General features: G+C 49.9%; 1 protein-coding gene across 1 annotated transcript in view; it reads right to left on the minus strand.

The window, feature by feature from the left end:
• Positions 1–11,225, minus strand: part of CREB3L1 (cAMP responsive element binding protein 3 like 1) — a 411,915-nt gene extending 400,690 nt beyond the window's left edge. The window contains exon 1 of the mRNA XM_069623240.1: positions 10,367–11,225. Coding sequence (XP_069479341.1) covers positions 10,367–10,486 — 120 coding nt within the window. The 5' untranslated portion in view covers positions 10,487–11,225. The remainder of the gene's footprint in view (positions 1–10,366) is intronic.
• Positions 11,226–18,197: the final 6,972 nt, after the last annotated feature.

Here is an 18,197-nt window from a genome sequence, read left to right on the forward strand (position 1 = left end):
TACTGTGTACCCCATCCTGTTAGTCGTGTGCGTACCATACTACCCCTGCTTGTTCCACCCCCACTGATTGTTGTCCTGTTGTACTCAACACGTCTTCCTCCTCCACAGACCATGGTCTGGTCTACCCAGAGCAGGGGCACAATGCGCCGATTTCGAAGACCAGGTAGCAGCGCCCTAAAACCACTAGGGTGGTCATTGGCGCATTATAAAAGCTCTGTAACATAACATAACATAACCGCCTGTAATAGCAGGTGCTGTTTTGCACCTGTTTTTGGGGAGCATGCACTCCATAGCATTCAATGCTCTGTGTATCATCTTGCAATGCACTACTTTGCATATGGAAATATACACATGTGAATGTCAGTGGTCTTATATGCCGCCCTAGTGCCATTTTTGGTGGCGTTACTGCGCGTACCGCTGTAAGGAAAAAGGGGAAGGGTCATTAGTCGGACAGCAGGAGAGGCACGGGGTGGTTTTCATAGGAGCAGGTCAGAAGTACCCAGTTCCTGTGTGCCGATCTGCGTTCTTTGGGCTGCTTGGCGCGCAATGCTTAGTGACGTCATCTTCTCAGCCCTCTGCATTGTACAGGACAACAGTTGGCAATTCATGATCGCAACATCAAGCGATCAAAATTGAAAATGGGGCGTCAACCGAATGAGGATTTAGCAATGATTTAGACAACAGAAACATGGCTTATGTTTGCTGCTGATTAGATTAAATCGTCCACTCCCCATGCATACCAATGTCCTCTTCCTGGGTATTAATTTGGGGAAATGGTCCTAGGACCATTTTTGGATATGACAACATTATTTCAGCGGGTTGTGTTTCAAAAGGGAACGGCGCATCATTTCTATGCTAACACTTTTCCGCAGACGTCTCCCAATTTCAAATTCTGCACGCTTATGTTGGCGGCTACCATGCCAATCTCCCCCACCCCCTGCCCGCTCCACCTCCCCCCCCCCCCCTTCGCCCCTTGCCAGGACGTTTGCAGCTATGCAGAACCAAAACGCTCCCACATCCTAGGAACTTTCTGTAGGAAAAACTGTACTTAGGTCTGTCTTGGCAGCATCGCTTTGGCATTCCTAGACCCAACAACGTCTTTGAAATGTTTGGAAACTTCTGCTGCTTGGGCGCACCCGCCTCACAGATCGACATCACAGACACACGGACGTATTTCAGATTTAAAGGGACGGGTGCCCAGGCACATCAAAAAAAGAAAGCATCCTGCTTCCTTGTGTCGGTATTCCTCACCACGCGCACGCAGGGAGCCCGTCTGGACACATCTGCACCACAGCTCAGTGCACTTCGGCCGTATCAACACAGCATCAGAGCCATCTTCCATTTCCCCTCTCTCCTTGGGAAGGAATTGGGCTGGAACAAGACGGAGCTGCTCTCTGGCAAAAATGATCTTGCTGGAGCGCCATTCTGTGGACCCAGGCCCACCCCAGCCAAGTTGAGGAATGCTCTCTTCCCCTAACTGCCACAAGTCTCCTGAGTCCTGAGCATGCGCAAGGACTTCAGAAACTCAGAAACTGCATCTGAATGTCTTCCTCTGCTCACCAGCAAAGCCCAAATTCACACAATGAAATAGTCCAAAACTGCATATATGTGTCATGCGTTGCACACATGTGCTATCACAGTGACTATTCTAACAGATGATGAGCATCATACCAAGTGTGCATTGCATGCTTAGAAGGAATACACGTTTGAATTACTATCACGGAAATCTTTGATAAATTGGTGCTCATTCTTATGTTTACAAAATACACTTTGTTTTTATGCAAAGCAGACAGCATCCTGCATTCAGGGCACCGACATTATTTGACACCTAGCTCCCCCCTCAGTCCCACCCACACCACTGACAATCAGTCCCCCTACCTGATCTACCTTAACCTAACCCACCGCAGCTCTTTGAGATTCACTAGAGTGCCTGGAGGCCATGCAAACGGAAGTGATGTGCAGTGTAAATAACAATTACATGAAATAGCATCACGCTATTAAGCAGTGGCTTGCTAGGAGAAATCCGGGGGTGGGGGGCACGGGGGCGGCAGGGCCCCTCTTCTGAAATCCTTGGCCCCCTTTGGGTCCCCCCACTATGTCAGCTGGCCTACTCACTCTGCATTGTCTGCAGTGCTGTGTTCGCACGCACGGCACACACACAGGGTTGCAATCAACAATGAAGAGCAGTTAAGTTCCATCTGCCGTCAAGACCGGCCCCTAAATTCAGAATGTAGCCACAAAACTGTGAATGATGGGTCATTAGTGACTTAATGGTTTTGTGCCTACATTCTGATGGGAGGGGCGGTGCAGTGGGGTTTGGTAGTTGGTGCACAAAAGCTTCTCTGCAGGAGTGCTTGTGACGTCACACATTCCCTTTCATAGGTGGCCCCCCTACTTTTGTCTTTGGCCCCCTCTGTGTCCCTCCTAAATGTTATTCCTGACGATGCCACTGTATGTAAGGGAACTCTGCATGTGTGCTCTTCCCTTTTCGGAGCTAGTTCTAAATGGTCACGTGACCGCTGGGTAATTACAGCCGTCAGTGTCACTGCAGAGGTACCGACATTACCAAATGAACAATGGTTTAAGGCAGAAATAGCAGTAAACTGTTCATGCATATTATGTGACGTGGTGTAGGTTGATTGATTTCTGCAGCTTCGGCATTAGTAATAGCCATTTACCTACTATTTTATTTCTGCATGAGTTGCTGGAGCAAATGGGGTGTTTGGGCCTTTTTGTATGGTAATATGTGCAAGGGGGAAACGGGTAGAATTACAGCACACTACTTATAAACTAGTTACTGTAGCCAGTGGGGAAAAGGTTCCGTTGAACGGTGGAATAGCGAGTTGCGGATTAGTATGTTTTCATGATCAGAGTTAAATATTTACAGAGGAAAAGCTTCGGTCTCATGATGTCTACATTAAACGTTCTTTAGTTCCGGTTTTCATAAAGCCTTGCATCCTAGGAAGGTCATATAGTACTGGGTCCTGTCTATTTGATTTTATTTATTTATTTATTGTTCGCTTGTTAGGTCCTTATACAGCAAGTAAATTCTGTTTCAAAAACACCCACAGGGCAACAGGGTGGGGACAAGGGGATGAGAAACTTTACAATACATACAAAATATTAAATTCAGTGGGGGTGGGGCAAACCTACTATGCCTTGTGAGTGTTCAGAATGTGCAAGTGCAGAAGGGAGGGGGAATGGGATAGGTGCTGGGGTGCTCACGGGTGAGCAACAGGTGAAGTGCAATGTATGGTATGTGTGAGCCTCCAGGGGGCAGGGGGAGCCGAGGCAAGTGCTGAGGATAGACAGAAGCTGGGGGTGATTTGGTGTGAGAGGTCTGGGCCCCGAGGATGTATAAGGGCCCTGAAAACCAATCAAGCAATTGTGAGATTAGCAGAAGAGAGAGTAGGGGAGGAGGAGGTAAAGTGGAAAGTCTTGATGAGTTTCTGGAATTCAAGAAAGTCCTGCTGAAGACAAAGAGGGATTGGGATGCTGTTCCAAAGAAGGTAGCCAGCTGAGGAAAGCGATCAACCTCCTGCCCTCTGTTAGCGCAGAGGTCTACAGGAGGAATATTTAGTAAGAGAGAGTTGTAGATAGTGTGGTCCCTGGCCCCAGACAGCCTTGTGGATGATACCGAGGGATTTGAATTTAATACGTGAAGCAACCGGGAGTCAGTGAAGGCTTTTTAAGAGAGGAGAGATGTGATCCCTGGGCTTGAGGCCAAGGAAAAGTCTTGTTGCCCTATTCTGGATTAGCTGGAGGTGGCAGAGTGGAAGAAGGTAGATTCAGGAGGAGGCTATTGCAACAGTCAAGCCTAGAGAGAACCAGGGCTCGGGTAACATTGCGCTTCTGGGGGAAGGTGAGAAAAGGTAGAATTCCTTTGAGAAGGAAGAGCTGAAAGTGGGACTTCTTGGCAATGTCAGACTAACGTTGACAGTGGTTTCGGACGCAGTGCTTCTTGAAAAAGTGCATTCATCAGGACTTTCCTCTACGGCTTATGGCTTCTTCCCCAGGCTATTCCGTGGTCACTGCTGTTGCCTCTAGCATATGTCACAGGTGTATTCTGAGTATGTGTAGAGTATGCAACATATGTAGTCTTATTCCTGCCTGAACGCCTAAGGTCTCTCTTTCTGCAGCACCAGTGCTCGCCTTCCCTTCTGAAACACTTGCATCAAGCCCTGATGTAACCCTCATGTTCTCCATGTCTGCCTCTGGTTCATCTTGCCCATGCTCCCATCTACTACACTTGTGGTCTCAGCTAATGTCTGGAACACTTGTGGTCTCCACTCCAGTCGGTGGCACTTCAGAACTCTGCTGGTGACTGTGGCTACCCCCATCCTCAGCTCCTTTTTGCAGCCCTTGAGGTCTCTGCTCTTGGCTGAAGCACCTGCGACCCCTGCTCCTGTCTGTAGCACTTTGCACCTTTGATCCTGTCTGTAAAACCTCCAGTCTGTACCCTAGGTGTGGCCTCAGCTCATATATGTAGTGAAGGAGGTGTCTGTGTCGGCTGTGATGTGTGACCACTGAAGACTTTGCTCCTGACTGTAGCACCCGAGGTCCCTGCTGTCAGTAGTCCCCATGGTCCATGTACCTGACAGTGGAGGCCGTGGCTCCTGTATGCGGCACCCAGGGTGTCTGCGCCTGTCTAGCACTTGATGTCTTTGCCTCCAGATGATCTTTCTTCCTGTCATTCCTATTATTTTGCCTCTCATCTTTGCTTCCTGCATCTTTCGTCTCCACTATTTCCTGCCTCCTCATCCCTCCCAAATGCATCAAAATCCTCTTTTCCTGTTGCCTGACCTTCATCTCCTCCTCTATTGCTCCTACCCCTTCTTTACTCCTCTCTTCTCCGCTGTCTCTCGTTTTCTACGCCTGTCTCTGCCCTCCTCCACTTCCCTGCTGGCCCTGTTAGCTCTGTCTCTTGTCTCTTTTCCCTCTAGCTCTCATCTTCTCCCTGCCCCTGCTGCTTACTCATTCACCAGTATCTCCACGCATCTTCCAGAGCTGTCTATCCTCTGTCCACCCTATCTAGCCTCCATACTCCCTGTCTCTCCTCCGTCACCCCTTTTTGTCTGCCCTTCTTCAGACTTTTGCAGCCTTCCGTGTCTCTCTTCCAAACTCCCGTTTTTCTAGTGCCTTCCCAAATCTTTCTACATCCCCTATATCTCTCTTCAGACCTCAGGCCCTCGTGTCTATCCCCCATACTCCTGGTCTCTTCTTCATCGTTCATACCTCTCCTTCATTCACCTTCTCTTTGCCGTTTTTCCTGGCCCTCCTCCCTCATCCCCTATATCTTCTCTATGTTCTTTCTTTCCACCAGCCTCAGACTCTCCTCAGCCCCTTTCTTACCCTCGAACTCCCGTCTCCACCATCCATCCTGTCCCTCCTGTCTCATCCCCTATACCTTCTCTATCCTCTGTCTTTCCACCAACCGCAGTCTCTCCTCAGCCCCTGTCTTACCTCTGAACACCTGTCTCCAGCATCCTTCATGCCCCTCCTCCTTCATCCCCTATATCTTCTCTATCCTCTGTCTTTCCACCAGCCCCAGTTTCTCCTCAGCCCCTGTCTTACCCTCGAACTCCCATCTCCACCATGCTTCCTGTCCCTCCTCTCATCCCCTATATCTTCTCTATCCTCTTTTTTTCCACCAGTCCCAGTCTCTCCTCAGCCCCTGCCTTACCTCTGAACTTCTGTCTCCACCATCCTTCCTGTCCCTTCTCTCCCATCCCCTATATCTTCTCTATCCTCTGTCTATTCACCAGCTGCAGAGTCTCCTCAGCCCCTGTCTTACCTCCAGGGGTGGACCGAGACCAAAAAAGGCCCTGGAAATAAAGTTCACAGTGGCGCTATATTACACATTTGTCAGCAAGCCCAGCCCTTTTCTTATGGGAAAATCTCAAAATTAAATAGGTTACCACACAAAAGAGCTCCAGGGTGCAGAGGCCCACCAGGAAATCTCCAGAATCCCCTATAGGCCAGTCTGCCCCCGCTTACCTCCGAACTCCCGTCTCCACCATCCTTCCTGTCCCTCCTCCTTTATCCCCAATATTTTCTCTATCCATCTCTTTACCATCCTCCCCACGCTCCTCCACCTTGCACCCTGTCACCTGTATCCTGCAATCTCTCTTCCATCCTCCCTAACACTACTCCACCTTGCATCCTCTCTCCTACATCCTGCCATCTCTCTACCATCCTCCCCACGCTCCTCCACCTTGCACCGTGTCACCTGCATCTGCAATCTCTCTTCCATCCTCCCTAACACTACTCCACCTTGCATCCTCTCTCCTGCATCATGCCATCTCTGTACCATCCCCTACGCTCCTCCACCTTGCCTCCTGTCACCTGCATCCTGCAATCTCTCTTCCATCCTCCCTAACACTCCTCCACCTTGCATCCACTCACCTACATCCTGCCATCTCTCTACCATCCTCCCCACGCTCCTCCACCTTGCACTGTGTCACCTGCATCTGCAATCTCTCTTCCATCCTCCTTAACAATACTCCACCTTGCATCCTCTCTCCTGCATCATGCCATCTCTTTACCATCCCCCACGTTCCTCCACCTTGCATCCTGTCACCTGCATCCTGCAATCTCTCTTGCATCCTCCCTAACACTACTCCACCGTGCATCCTCTCTCCTGCATCATGCCATCTCTCTACCATCCTCCCCACGCTCCTCCACCTTGCACCGTGTCACCTGCATCTGCAATCTCTCTTCCATCCTCCCCAACACTACTCCACCTTGCATCCTCTCTCCTGCATCATGCCATCTCTGTACCATCCCCTACGCTCCTCCACCTTGCATCCTGTCACCTGCATCCTGCAATCTCTCTTCCATCCTCCCTAACACTACTTCACCTTGCATCATCTCACCTACATCCTGCCATCTCTCTACCATCCTCCCCACGCTCCTCCACCTTGCACCGTGTCACCTGCATCTGCAATCTCTCCTCCATCCTCCCTAACAATACTCCACCTTGCATCCTCTCTCCTGCATCATGCCATCTCTTTACCATCCCCCAGGCTCCTCCACCTTGCATCCTGTCACCTGCATCCTGCAATCTCTCTTGCATCCTCCCTAACAATACTACACCCTGCATCCTCTCTCCTGCACCATGCCATCTCTTTACCATCCCCCCACGCTCCTCCACCTTGCACCCTGTCACCTGCATCCTGCAATCTCTCTTGCATCCTCCCTAACACTACTCCATCGTGCATCCTCTCTCCTGCATCATACCATCTCTCTACCATCCTCCCCACGCTCCTCCATCTTGCACCGTGTCACCTGCATACTGCAATCTCTCTTCCATCCTCCCTAACACTACTCCGCCTTGCATCCTCTCTCCTGCATCATGCCATCTCTTTAGTATCCTCCCCACGCTCCACCACCTTGCACCCTGTCACCTGCATCCTGCACCCTGCGATCTCTCTTCGATCCTCCCTAACACTCCTCCGCCTTGCATACTCACTTCTGCATCCTGCAATCTCCCTTTTCCGTCCTCACTGGCGCTCCTCTTCCTTGCATCCTCTCTCCTACATCCTGTAATCTCTCTTCCATCCTCACTGACGCCCCACCACCTTGCATCCCCTCTCCTACATCCTGCCATCTCTCTACTATCCTCCCCACGCTCCTCCACCTTGCACTGTGTCACCTGCAGCCTGCAATCTCTCTTCCACCCTGCTTAACACTACTCCACCTTGCATCCTCTCTCCTGCATCATGCCATCTCTTTATCATCCTCCCCACGCTCCTCCACCTTGCATCCTCTCTCCTGCATCCTGCAATCTCTCTTCCATCCTCCCTAACACTACTTCGCCTTGCATCCTCTCTCCTGCATCATGCCATCTCTTTACTATCCTCCCCACGCTCCTCCACCTTGCATCCTTTCTCCTGCATCCTTCCATCTCTCGTCCATCCTCACTGACGCTCCCCCGTCTTGCAACCCCTCTCCTGCATCTTGCAATCTCTCTTCCATTCTCCCTGAGTTTACTTCACCTCGCACCCTGTCAGCGATCACCTGTCACCTGCACCCTGCAATCTCTCTTCGATCCTACCTAACACTCCTCTGCCTTGCATCCTCACTTATGAATCCTGCAATCTCTCTTCCATTCTCCCTGACGCTCTTCCACCTTGCATCCTCTTTTCTGCAATCTTTCTTCCATCCTCCTGGGCTCTCCTCTTCCTTGCATCCTCTATTCTGCATCCTGCAATCTCTCTTCCATCCTTCCCTGACTCTGCTGTACCCTGCACCCTATCATCTGCACCCTGAAATCTCTCTTCCATCCTTCCTGACTATCCTTTTCTTTGCATCCTCTATCCTACATCCTGCAATCTCTCTTCTGTCCTCCCCGACTCTCCTCCATCTTGCATGCTGTCTCCTGCATCCTGCAATCTCTCTTGCATCCTCCCTGACTCTCCTCTTCCTTGGATCCTCTATCCTGCATCTTGCAATCGCTCTTCCATCGTCACTGACTCTCTTTTTTCCTTGCATACTCTATCTTGTAATCTCTCTTCCATTCTCCGACTCTGCTCTTCCTTGCATCCTCTTTCCTTCATCCTGCAATCTCTGTTCCAATCTACAATCTCTCTAACATCCTCCCTGACTCTAATCTTCCTTGCATCCTGCAATCTCCCTTGCATCCCCAGACTCTCCTTTTTCCTTGCATCTTCTATCCTACAATCTCTCTTCCATCCTCCCTGACTCTCCTCTTCCATGGAACCATTATTCTACATCCTGTAATCTCTCTTCCATCCATCGCCCACTCTGCTCCACCTTGCATCCTCTCTCCGGCATCCTGAAATGTCTCTTTCATCGTCCATCATGCTCAATCGCCTAAGTCTCTTGTCCACCCTCCCCATCTGTCCTCTGCCGTCAGTGTATCTACTCTTTCGTCCCTATCTCTCTTTCATCCTTCTTGCCTCTCATTTCTTCATCTTCCTCGCCTAACCTTCCCTATTCCACTTGCCTCTTTTCCGCTCTATCTGCGGCCTGTCCTGTCCCTCTCGCGGGTTCCCTGACAGTTTAGAGAGAGATTTCTTTTTTTTAGAGAGCAAAGGCCACCACCACTCAAAGACAATCATCATTGTATCACCCATGGACATTCTACAGAGAATGTTCATGAGATAAGTGATTTCTGCCCAAATTAGAGGCCCTGGGCCAAAAGCAAGCACCTCTAGAAGAGCGGACGTTAATGATTTAAGGAGAGTACCTTTTACTATGTTCATTAATGCTACTGGAACCTCTTGGTTGATTACAGAAAACTCCCACTATTGCAATTAGTTTTAAATCATCCAAATACATTGTTTGCATAAAATGCCAGCTAGGCAATATTAATGTACAGGTAGTGTGGTCTGACAATAAAATGACTACCCCGAAGTTAGCTAAGCAGCAGACATTGCCAGTCTTAATCGAATTTCCCAGTGGAGCAGTCTTACATTGCAGGCCTTTACAACCAGTTAGTGCCCTCACTCCAAACACTTTGATTGGTCAGTCATTGAACTGCATCGTTTTAAACAAGAGATTGCATAGAAGAGTGATAGACAGCTGAGGGAGCGATGGAGAGAAAGGTAAAGAGTGAGAGGTTGGTGGAAAGAAAGAATGGGGCCACAGCGAGAGTTCAAAACATATACAGCAGAGAAGGGGGGGGAGCTATCGTGCGTGAAAGAGAAGCCGGGGTGAAGCGGGAGAGGCAGGCAGGGGGAAAGGGATGAGACAGACAGAGCCAAAGAGAGGACACATGTGGGAGGGATCGTGAAACTGAGAGAGACAAACAGAAGGGAAGAGTAGAGGGTCATGAAAGGGAAAGAGACAGGCGTACTGAGAGAGATGTGGTTAGTGACAGGCAGAGGGAGAGAGATACGGGTAGAGGTCCCAAATGCACTCTTCAGATGCAACTCCCAGAAGACCATTACTCGTGCTGTCTAGAAGACCTCACTTCGCAGACGTCTCTTCTGAGACCCTCTGTAACTGAGATTTCTTAAGGTCGTCTCGTATCCCATTGCCCATGTGTTGTTTGGAAGACCTTATCACCAAGCTGTCTCTTGTAAAAGGCGCTTCACTCTGCGTCTGTTCTTTGACCCAGTCACCGAAATGACTCTTCTAAGGGCCCAAACAGACAGCTCAGATGTGTCTTTTGAGACAGTATTTCTCAGATGACTATTCCGAGACACCATAACAGTACCTCTTGTGAGACCCCATTCATCACTTGTCACTTTTGACAAGCAATGTCTCAGCTATCTCTCCCGACAACCCATTTCCCGGCTGCCTGTCCCTTTATCCACCTGTCCCTTCGAGGCCACACAACTCTGCTCCCATTTGTAGCGCTGTGAATGGAGTGCCTCTCATTAGACTGCTGTTGTCTTACCACATTGTTGAAGAAGTCAGCCTCGTTGAGGTCCTCCAGGTCTAGGAAACTGGGACTGGGGAGCGCGTACCCCCGCGGGCCCTGGAAGCCGGGGTTCTCCGTGAAGCTTAGGGTATCCATCAGAGCTGTGCTGGTCCAGTGCCCACTCTACCCAGTGCAAGATTACAGTCTGGGTGGGGTTGTAGCTTGTGTCCCGGGTCTTGCCCGAGTTACGCGATGTGTTCAACAGCTGTCTCTTGATTCTGGCTGTGAGTTTTTATCCGGGGTCCTGGGAGCAGAGATGTGTCCTGATTTGAAACTGTGTGCTGGGTCAGTCTCTGGAATGTGTACTGGGTTTGTTCTTTAACTCTCGCCCGGGTCTGTACCCTCGCCTGCCTGCAGTTTTGAAATGTATCCAGAGCTTCGGGGTGGCTGACCTCTGAACTCCCCAGGCGCGTGGACCCCCCCTGCTCCCGTGTCCGGAGCCCTAGGTCTTGTGGTGTTAAGGCTCGGATCCCAAGGCTCGCTCTCCTGGGCTCGAGCACAGCTTGGCTCGGAGTCAGCAGTGGCCGGCTTTTCTCTGCTGGCTCGCCTAGTCTCGCCTTTGGTGTTCGCTGCGCGTTCTGTCTAGTCTCGGGTCTCGGAGCTCTGCAGCTGCCCGGCGCACAGGGATGGGAAGGCAGGGAGACATGCTGCTCTGCGCCCGGGGTCTGGCGGATCCTGGCAACCGTCACACTCTGCCTTCGTTCTCCTCCTCTTCTGTGCCCTCACTCTCTATATTTTCCGACCTCCCCTTCCCCATCTATCCGCCTCCTCTCTCGTCTCCTTCTTTGCCCTTCTCTCCTTCTCTCCGTCTCCCCGTCCACTGTATGTAGACCACTTTCCTCCTTCCCCGTATCTCCGCCCCCGGCCACACCCCCTGCGGCCTTTCCCCGCCCAAGCCTTCCTCCCATTGCGGCTTCTTTCTATTTCTCCGTCGCTCCCTTCACTCTTTCTGTCTCACCTTAATCTCCCCTTCAGCCTGTCTCCCCCCGCCGCCTGCCCTCCCCTTGTCTACTCCTTCACTATCTCCCCTTCCCTCATCTTCAGACTCTGTCTGCTCCATACCCCGTCTCCCCGTGCCCCCTCTCCTCTGCCTTTTCCTCTCCCTTGCGTTTCTTCTCCACCCACTCACTACCCCTCCGCAGCTCAATGGTGTCTGAATACACGTTCTGCCCCCTGCACTCCTCACTCGTCTCTTTCTTCGCTCTTTGGCCCCCCACCTCCATTTACTGACTGTCTAAAGACCACCATGCCCTCTTCCCCGTCGGCCTGCTTCTTGTAACCCCCCCATCCATTTGCGCTCCTGTCTGCACCCTCTTCCCCTCTCCTCCTTGTGTACTTCAGTGCCTCTATTCCCTTCACGCTGTCCCCATTACCTCCGTTATTTTCTTTGCCCTCCATAACTTCACGCCCCTCCCTTCTTCCTCTCTCGCCTCTCCTGTCCATTCCACTCTACTTCACGTTCTCTCTTTCCACAATTCCACCAATATCTTCCTCCCAAGCGGGCCAATCCTTCCACCATTCTCACCCCCATTCTGTCTCCACATCTCCTCCTAGCCTATTTATTCTGCTCACCCTATTATTCCCCCACCCCCTTGCTTGACTACCCCTGCCTGCCATGGCTCTCACTTGAAGCCCTCTTGTCTCCCCATCACCCCAGTTATGTTATGTTCATGTTTTCTTCCTCGCCCCATCGAGTCTCCACACCTGCCGCTTCCACGCCCCTCTCCTAACCCCGTCACTCGGCGTTCTACCTCCTGTTGCTGCTGTTATTTTCACGAACATTAAAAATAACACACGCATGCAAACTCCCCACCCTCCTCATTAATATGAATGCACCATGTTGCCTTATAACCTCGTCTCCTACTCAATATTAAAATCCATATTTGTCCCGCCCACCTCATTAGTATCACAATCTCATTTAATACTTAAGGCTCTAGCATCTTCATAAAAGACGGACTTGCAGGACAACCATCTTGGAACAGGGACATATTAAACCGTAACCGTAAAAAGTGGGGTGCTAATTAATTGTCCAGTCGGTATAGGGACAGCATTCCTGCCAACATGCCCCATTCCTTTAGGGAGGTGGATGTCCAGGCCTGTTTATTTTCTTTGCATTTGGGATTAAATCCAGGACTACAAATCCCAGCATGCACATTACAAAATGGCTCAATAAGCACCTCCCATATGGAATGGGGAATGTTGGGATGTATGCAACAGTTTGAAGTACTTCAGCAATGCATCTAAAACATGCTAAAATAAACAAATCCAAAAGGATGACTGAAAAAGGTGGGATATAATGTATTGCTGTTTTGCATCTGATTCATATCTGATTTTTATATTTGTGAGGAATTTGACCATTCGCACAGGGAGTGTGCATTTCCCTTTGCTTTTTTGAGATATTGTTATGAAATGGAATGTAGGGAAATCAACCTCCAGATAATATGTGGGACTAATCTGCACACCTTTTCCTATGCTCCCTGTACAACAAACACATAGTCACCTGTACTGTGGGTGGACACAGCCTACAGGCGTAGTCCTCCTGTCATGTTCACCTGGAATGTGACAGCCACATGTACATCAAAGCATCTCTAGTAGGGGGAAGGCAAAACCTTCCTCCTGTTATGGCCATCCTCATTAACTGACAAAGGCTCCATAGATCCGCCCTATCCTTTGTCCGCCCTGCTGGTGGCTGCGCAAACTGATGCAAGATAATTGAAGCAGGCCTGCGAGAGGCCTGGTCCCAGAGCTGGCAAAGGGGACAGGAAACCCAACACCCGTTTGATATGCATCTGTGTCAACCTGAAGTCAGCTCCTGCCTTTTAGTTTCAAGGGCAGTGAATTGTCATGTCCGTGAACATATGGTCCTTTGGGTAGCGTATTATGCAGTGGTTGGGAAACAGAATAACTCTTACACCAAATAACGGAACCAACTCAGGAAGATGGCAAGTTTGTCAGTTTTATTATCAATTGTCTAAAACAGGGAACTACAACGGACATCAACGGACACCGCACAAGCATTCTCAAAGCATTTCATAAATATCACATTTATATAGTAAAAATGTATAGTGCGTGACGTCATACTACGTGGCAAATAAGAAAAACTTACAGGGGGTTGCAATTTGCTCAAGGGGAACATCTAAGTACACCTTCTATATGGGGTTGGGTTGTGATTGGACATCTACTATCAGGTGTACAACTCATGGCCACACCTAGTGCAAGTCATCCTCAACACCTATTAGGTACATGGTGTATTATTGGCTCTCAAACTATTAGGCCCTTCGCTATATGGCCCTCTACAATCGGTTGGCACGCTTGTGCCAGTCTGGAAAATTCGGCTCAGTAGCAGCACGCAAGCTCATACCCCAGGTGTCAGGCGGTGGACTTGACTGCACATCCCCACCCAATTAGCCCATCATCTCTCATCACCCATGCCTTCTGCCATGAAGGTTGTCTTTGAACTTGGCCTTGCAAAGTATCCTTGCCTCTGAGAATATATTGGAGTTCAGGCACATGCTGTCGTAGTTCTGGAACTGCATGCCCAACTCTACTTCCACCCATGGCTCACGTGACAGTAGCCTTCAATTCGGACCATTTTGCAGCATTCAATTGTCTTAAATGAATAAAACTTGGCACTCATGGCATTCTCTCTTTGCACCTTAAGAAGGGATGATTCTGCATCTCACATGCACCACCTTCAGAACATATAACCAGTCTTGGCTGCCTCAGCTTTGACACCAGGCCAGACAGCCCTTTCAGCATCTTCCACGATCCCAGCTAATTCTTTCCTGCGACACAGCTTTCGATCCTTCTCTCCATGGGTTTGAATTTACACCAATGTGCAGCTTCTATATAATGGAGGCTCCACCAGCACTCCATTCACTATGTATAGCCAGCTTCTATGATCACTTACTCTACTTGCACTACTGCATCTGTACAGTTATTGAACGATTTCCATTTGTCTGCAGTGCTCTTAACATGTATCAGGTAATATCATCCCCATATATGTGGTCGCCGTAAATAATATCGCCGGGAAAAAGCTGTGGCAATATTATTTGGGTGACCATATGTATGCAGACAGGGGCAGCGGGAGTTGCGGGGGTGTCCCCCGCTCCCCATGAAGAAAAAAAAAGGTTTGGGGGTTGCGGGGTGTCCCCCGTATGTTCCATCTAATAATGTCCCCACAAAAAACGACCATTTTTCAGCGATTTTTTTGCATGCCGATATTTTTGCGGGGACATTATTACATGGAACCTCTTAACACGTGCAATCTTCTTTTTGCATATGAAAGTTTACTTGATTCTTTACTTCGTCATCAGTTTCCATAAAATCCATACATTTTCTTCTTCAGCCAGTCTTCTCCATGCATCACTAGCTCCTTCTCTTGTTCTTTCATATTTCCTCACAACTTCCTCCATGAGATTCTATGACAAGACAGAGGCGAGCATTATGCTTTAACTTCTTTAATTACTGCTCCCACAGCAATTCAACAAAACACATTTTTTTTATTTTTTTAAAAACTTGATAACGCTGTTTTACGCTTCCATGCCCTGGAAGCTTCTGTAAACATAGGGGTAACATAGTTTTCAAAAAAATCATAAAAAATGATATCAAACCGTTTTGAACTACTAATGTCCACAATCCTCTGTGCCTCTGTAGTCCTGCACCAGTCCCTTTGCCCAATGAGGGCTTGCCCCTGTCCATAAGAAGGGCTCTGACTGCTCTCCAATCCTCTTTCTTTGTTGCTGCCCCCATAAGATAAGTGCCTCATGAGTGTTGCTCTTCATTGTGTGATCGTACTGTGATTTATTTAAAAGGCGCGGCACGCTTTCATGACCTACTTTATCATTAGTAGCGCTAGCATTTAGCCATTATTGGTGTCAAAGATATAAATTAAACGCCGCGTTTTCTTTTTTTCCTCGTTCGTGTCACCGACGCTTGTTTTCAGTTTCCGCATCTTCGAGGAGCCGGGGCCGGAGCCGCGGGCGCTCGCGCTCGCATTAGGCCCCCGGACCCGCCTCCTCAGCTCGACTCTTGCGAGTTTGTCGAGCAGCCTTTCCCCGCGGGCTTTAGGCCCCGACGGGAGGGCGGGCACGCCCATCAGCCTTCGCGCGCAGCTCAACCTGCGTAGTACGAAGGAGGGAGCGAATGAAGCGACGTGCAATACGGAGCTCCGCTAAAGAGTTCTAACGGTAGAACGTTAAGTTCTAGGAGAGTCATCTGGGCTATTTGGAGTGTTCTACATTCAGCTGGGTATAAAAAAAAGGAGATTGTGTTCCTTTACACTATACAGGAAAATATAGTGTACTCTGAGGTCCCATTCCAGTATGGCACAGTACAAAGAACCCAGATCCAGATCCACATCTCCTGAGTGGACTTCAGATGAGTGGGTAGAGGAGACTATCGAGGAGGACTAGGACCTCAGCTTGAGTTTCAAAAGGGTCCTAGGGGATTCATTGTCCCAGGCAGTATCCGAAGGAGTCCTCCCCCTCACCCAAAGACTCGATCATTTGGAGGCTATGTTTAATAAACAGAAAGCAGAACAGGACCAGTCCTGGAAGAGGAGGGCGCTTAGCACTGGCGAGGGGACCTCAGGGAGACACCCCAATCCTGGGGTTGAGCAGAAGGGCTGTAAGAAGGCTCGGCAGAGCAGACGCTCTATGACGCCCCCGAGCAGACCAGAAGAGGTAGAATTAACACCTCAAGAGCCAGTTGACCCGTTCAGCAGACTAAAAGAAGCATTTCTGAAAAGGGCAACGGTGCCAGGCTCTCGACCCGCTGCCCCAGGGGTGTATAATTTAGGGGATAAGGAGGATGCCGGTTATACACCAGACGACGAGAGCGGCGACGAGGAGGTCTCCCCTCGTCAGCCTGGAGCACAGGATCAACTCCCGGAAGAGGAACCATTGGGAGATATGTTTGATCCAGAGGCGATCAGGCATCCTAGATCAACAGACTGGGTGCCTTCACCCAGAGTCGCCCAGTATATGACTCTCCACATGTGGAAGCCTCTCGACCTTGAAGTAAGGTCAAAAATACGGACAGAATGTCCCAGACCAGAGCTGCCAGGCAAGGTCACAGACTCTCCGGACCTAGATCCAAAAATGGTCAACTTTGTGACGAAAACCGCCAAGGATGTTAGGAAAGGAGTAGATAGGGCTTGGCGAGGGTGCCAGGATAAGGTACTAGATCTCGCTGGACCCCTCGCGAAGATCATGGACTTGGCCGAGAGAGCCATTGACACAGGATCACCAGTTGACCCCCAGGTTCTAGCAAACTGGGCCCAACGTGCTGTCTGCTTGCTAGGAAATGCAAACTGCGCACTCTCTTCAGAGAGAAGGCGCGGAGCACTACTGAAAATGGACAGTAAGCTGATTGATCTGGCTTCGTCCGAGGCAGGCGAAGGAGTGAAGGGTATGTTGTTCGGGGACGCATTTGCGAAAGAAATGAATCAGTTTGTGGGGACTTACTCTGCCCTAGTGAAGGCACAGAGCTCCATCAGAAGGATCTTCCCCAGCCGTGTTTTTTCTGGGACCGGGCGTCAGAGAGATTGAGCGTCCGGTCGCTCCAACTCCAACAGAAGATCTCAGAATCAAAGGTCCCAATACTGGGAATCTCAGCAGCAGGACCATTTTTTCCGAACAAGGAGCCGTTTCCCTAGGAACAGAAGGGGGAGAGGAGCTTTCAAGCAGCAAGGTGCTCCTATAGACGAGTACTACGCCAATTCCCTACAAAATAGGGGGCATGACAGCAGAGTTTGGGCAGGATTGGTGCGAGCTCTCCAGCGATGCGTGGGTTCTGCAGACAGTATCTGGTATGCATCTAGAGTTCATAGGTACTCCCATCCAAGCGCGTACTCTAGTTCTGATGTTCAAATCTCAGAGCGAAAGGGCTCAGCTCTTCAGCGAGCTACAGATCCTAGCCGCCAAAGGGGCAATAGAAAGAGAGCTACTGCAGGATACAGGCTTTATCAGCAACATGTTCCTAGTGCGCAGAGGAGAGAAAGTGAGGCCCGTAATAAATGTAAAGAGCCTGAACGAATGGGTAGTTTACAGGCATTTCAAGATGGAGGCTATTCATCTTCTTTGAGATCTTCTCAGGACAGGGGATTGGCTAGTCCGCCTGGATCTCAAGGACGCCTACCTCACAGTTCCGATAGCAGCTCAGTATCGGAGATATCTGCGTTTCCTGTGGGGTGCCGAGGTGTGGAGGTTCACTTGCCTCCCCTTCGGTCTGGCCTCCATTCCGTGGGCTTTCACCAAGCTCATGCGCCCAGTAGCAGCACCTATCCACAAGCGGGGGATAAGGATTATCATTTACCTAGACGATATATTGATTCTAGGTCAGAGCGCAGCGCAGCTGCGGGTCCAAGCAGAATGGGTATCCACGCTAGTGACATCTCTCGGTTTCATCATCAATTCCGAGAAGTCAGATCTTCGCCCCGCGCAGAGGATAGAGTTCTTAGGATTTGTGATAGATACCAAGAAGGCAGTTCTAGAATTACCAGCTCACAAAGTGCGAGCGATTCGGAACGAGCTCAGAGAGGTTATAGCGAGGAAAGTTATTTCGCTTTGCAATCTAGCCCGTATAGTGGGTCTACTTGCAGCATCCATTCAGGCAATCTTTCCAGGCCCTTTGCACTACAGGGCCCTGCAGCGGTTATAGATCAGACACCTCCGGTAGGGGCTGAATTACCACCAGCCAGTTTCGCTAGATCAGGAAGCCATGACAGAGCTACAGTGGTGGTTACAGAATATGGAAGCCTGGAACGGCAGAGCGATTTTCGGGGACTCCCCAGAGTTAGTAGTGG

The sequence above is a fragment of the Ambystoma mexicanum genome, chromosome 11 (genome assembly GCF_040938575.1).
Source record: "Ambystoma mexicanum isolate Mex_15411 chromosome 11, UKY_AmexF1_1, whole genome shotgun sequence".
Lineage (NCBI taxonomy): Eukaryota > Metazoa > Chordata > Amphibia > Caudata > Ambystomatidae > Ambystoma > Ambystoma mexicanum.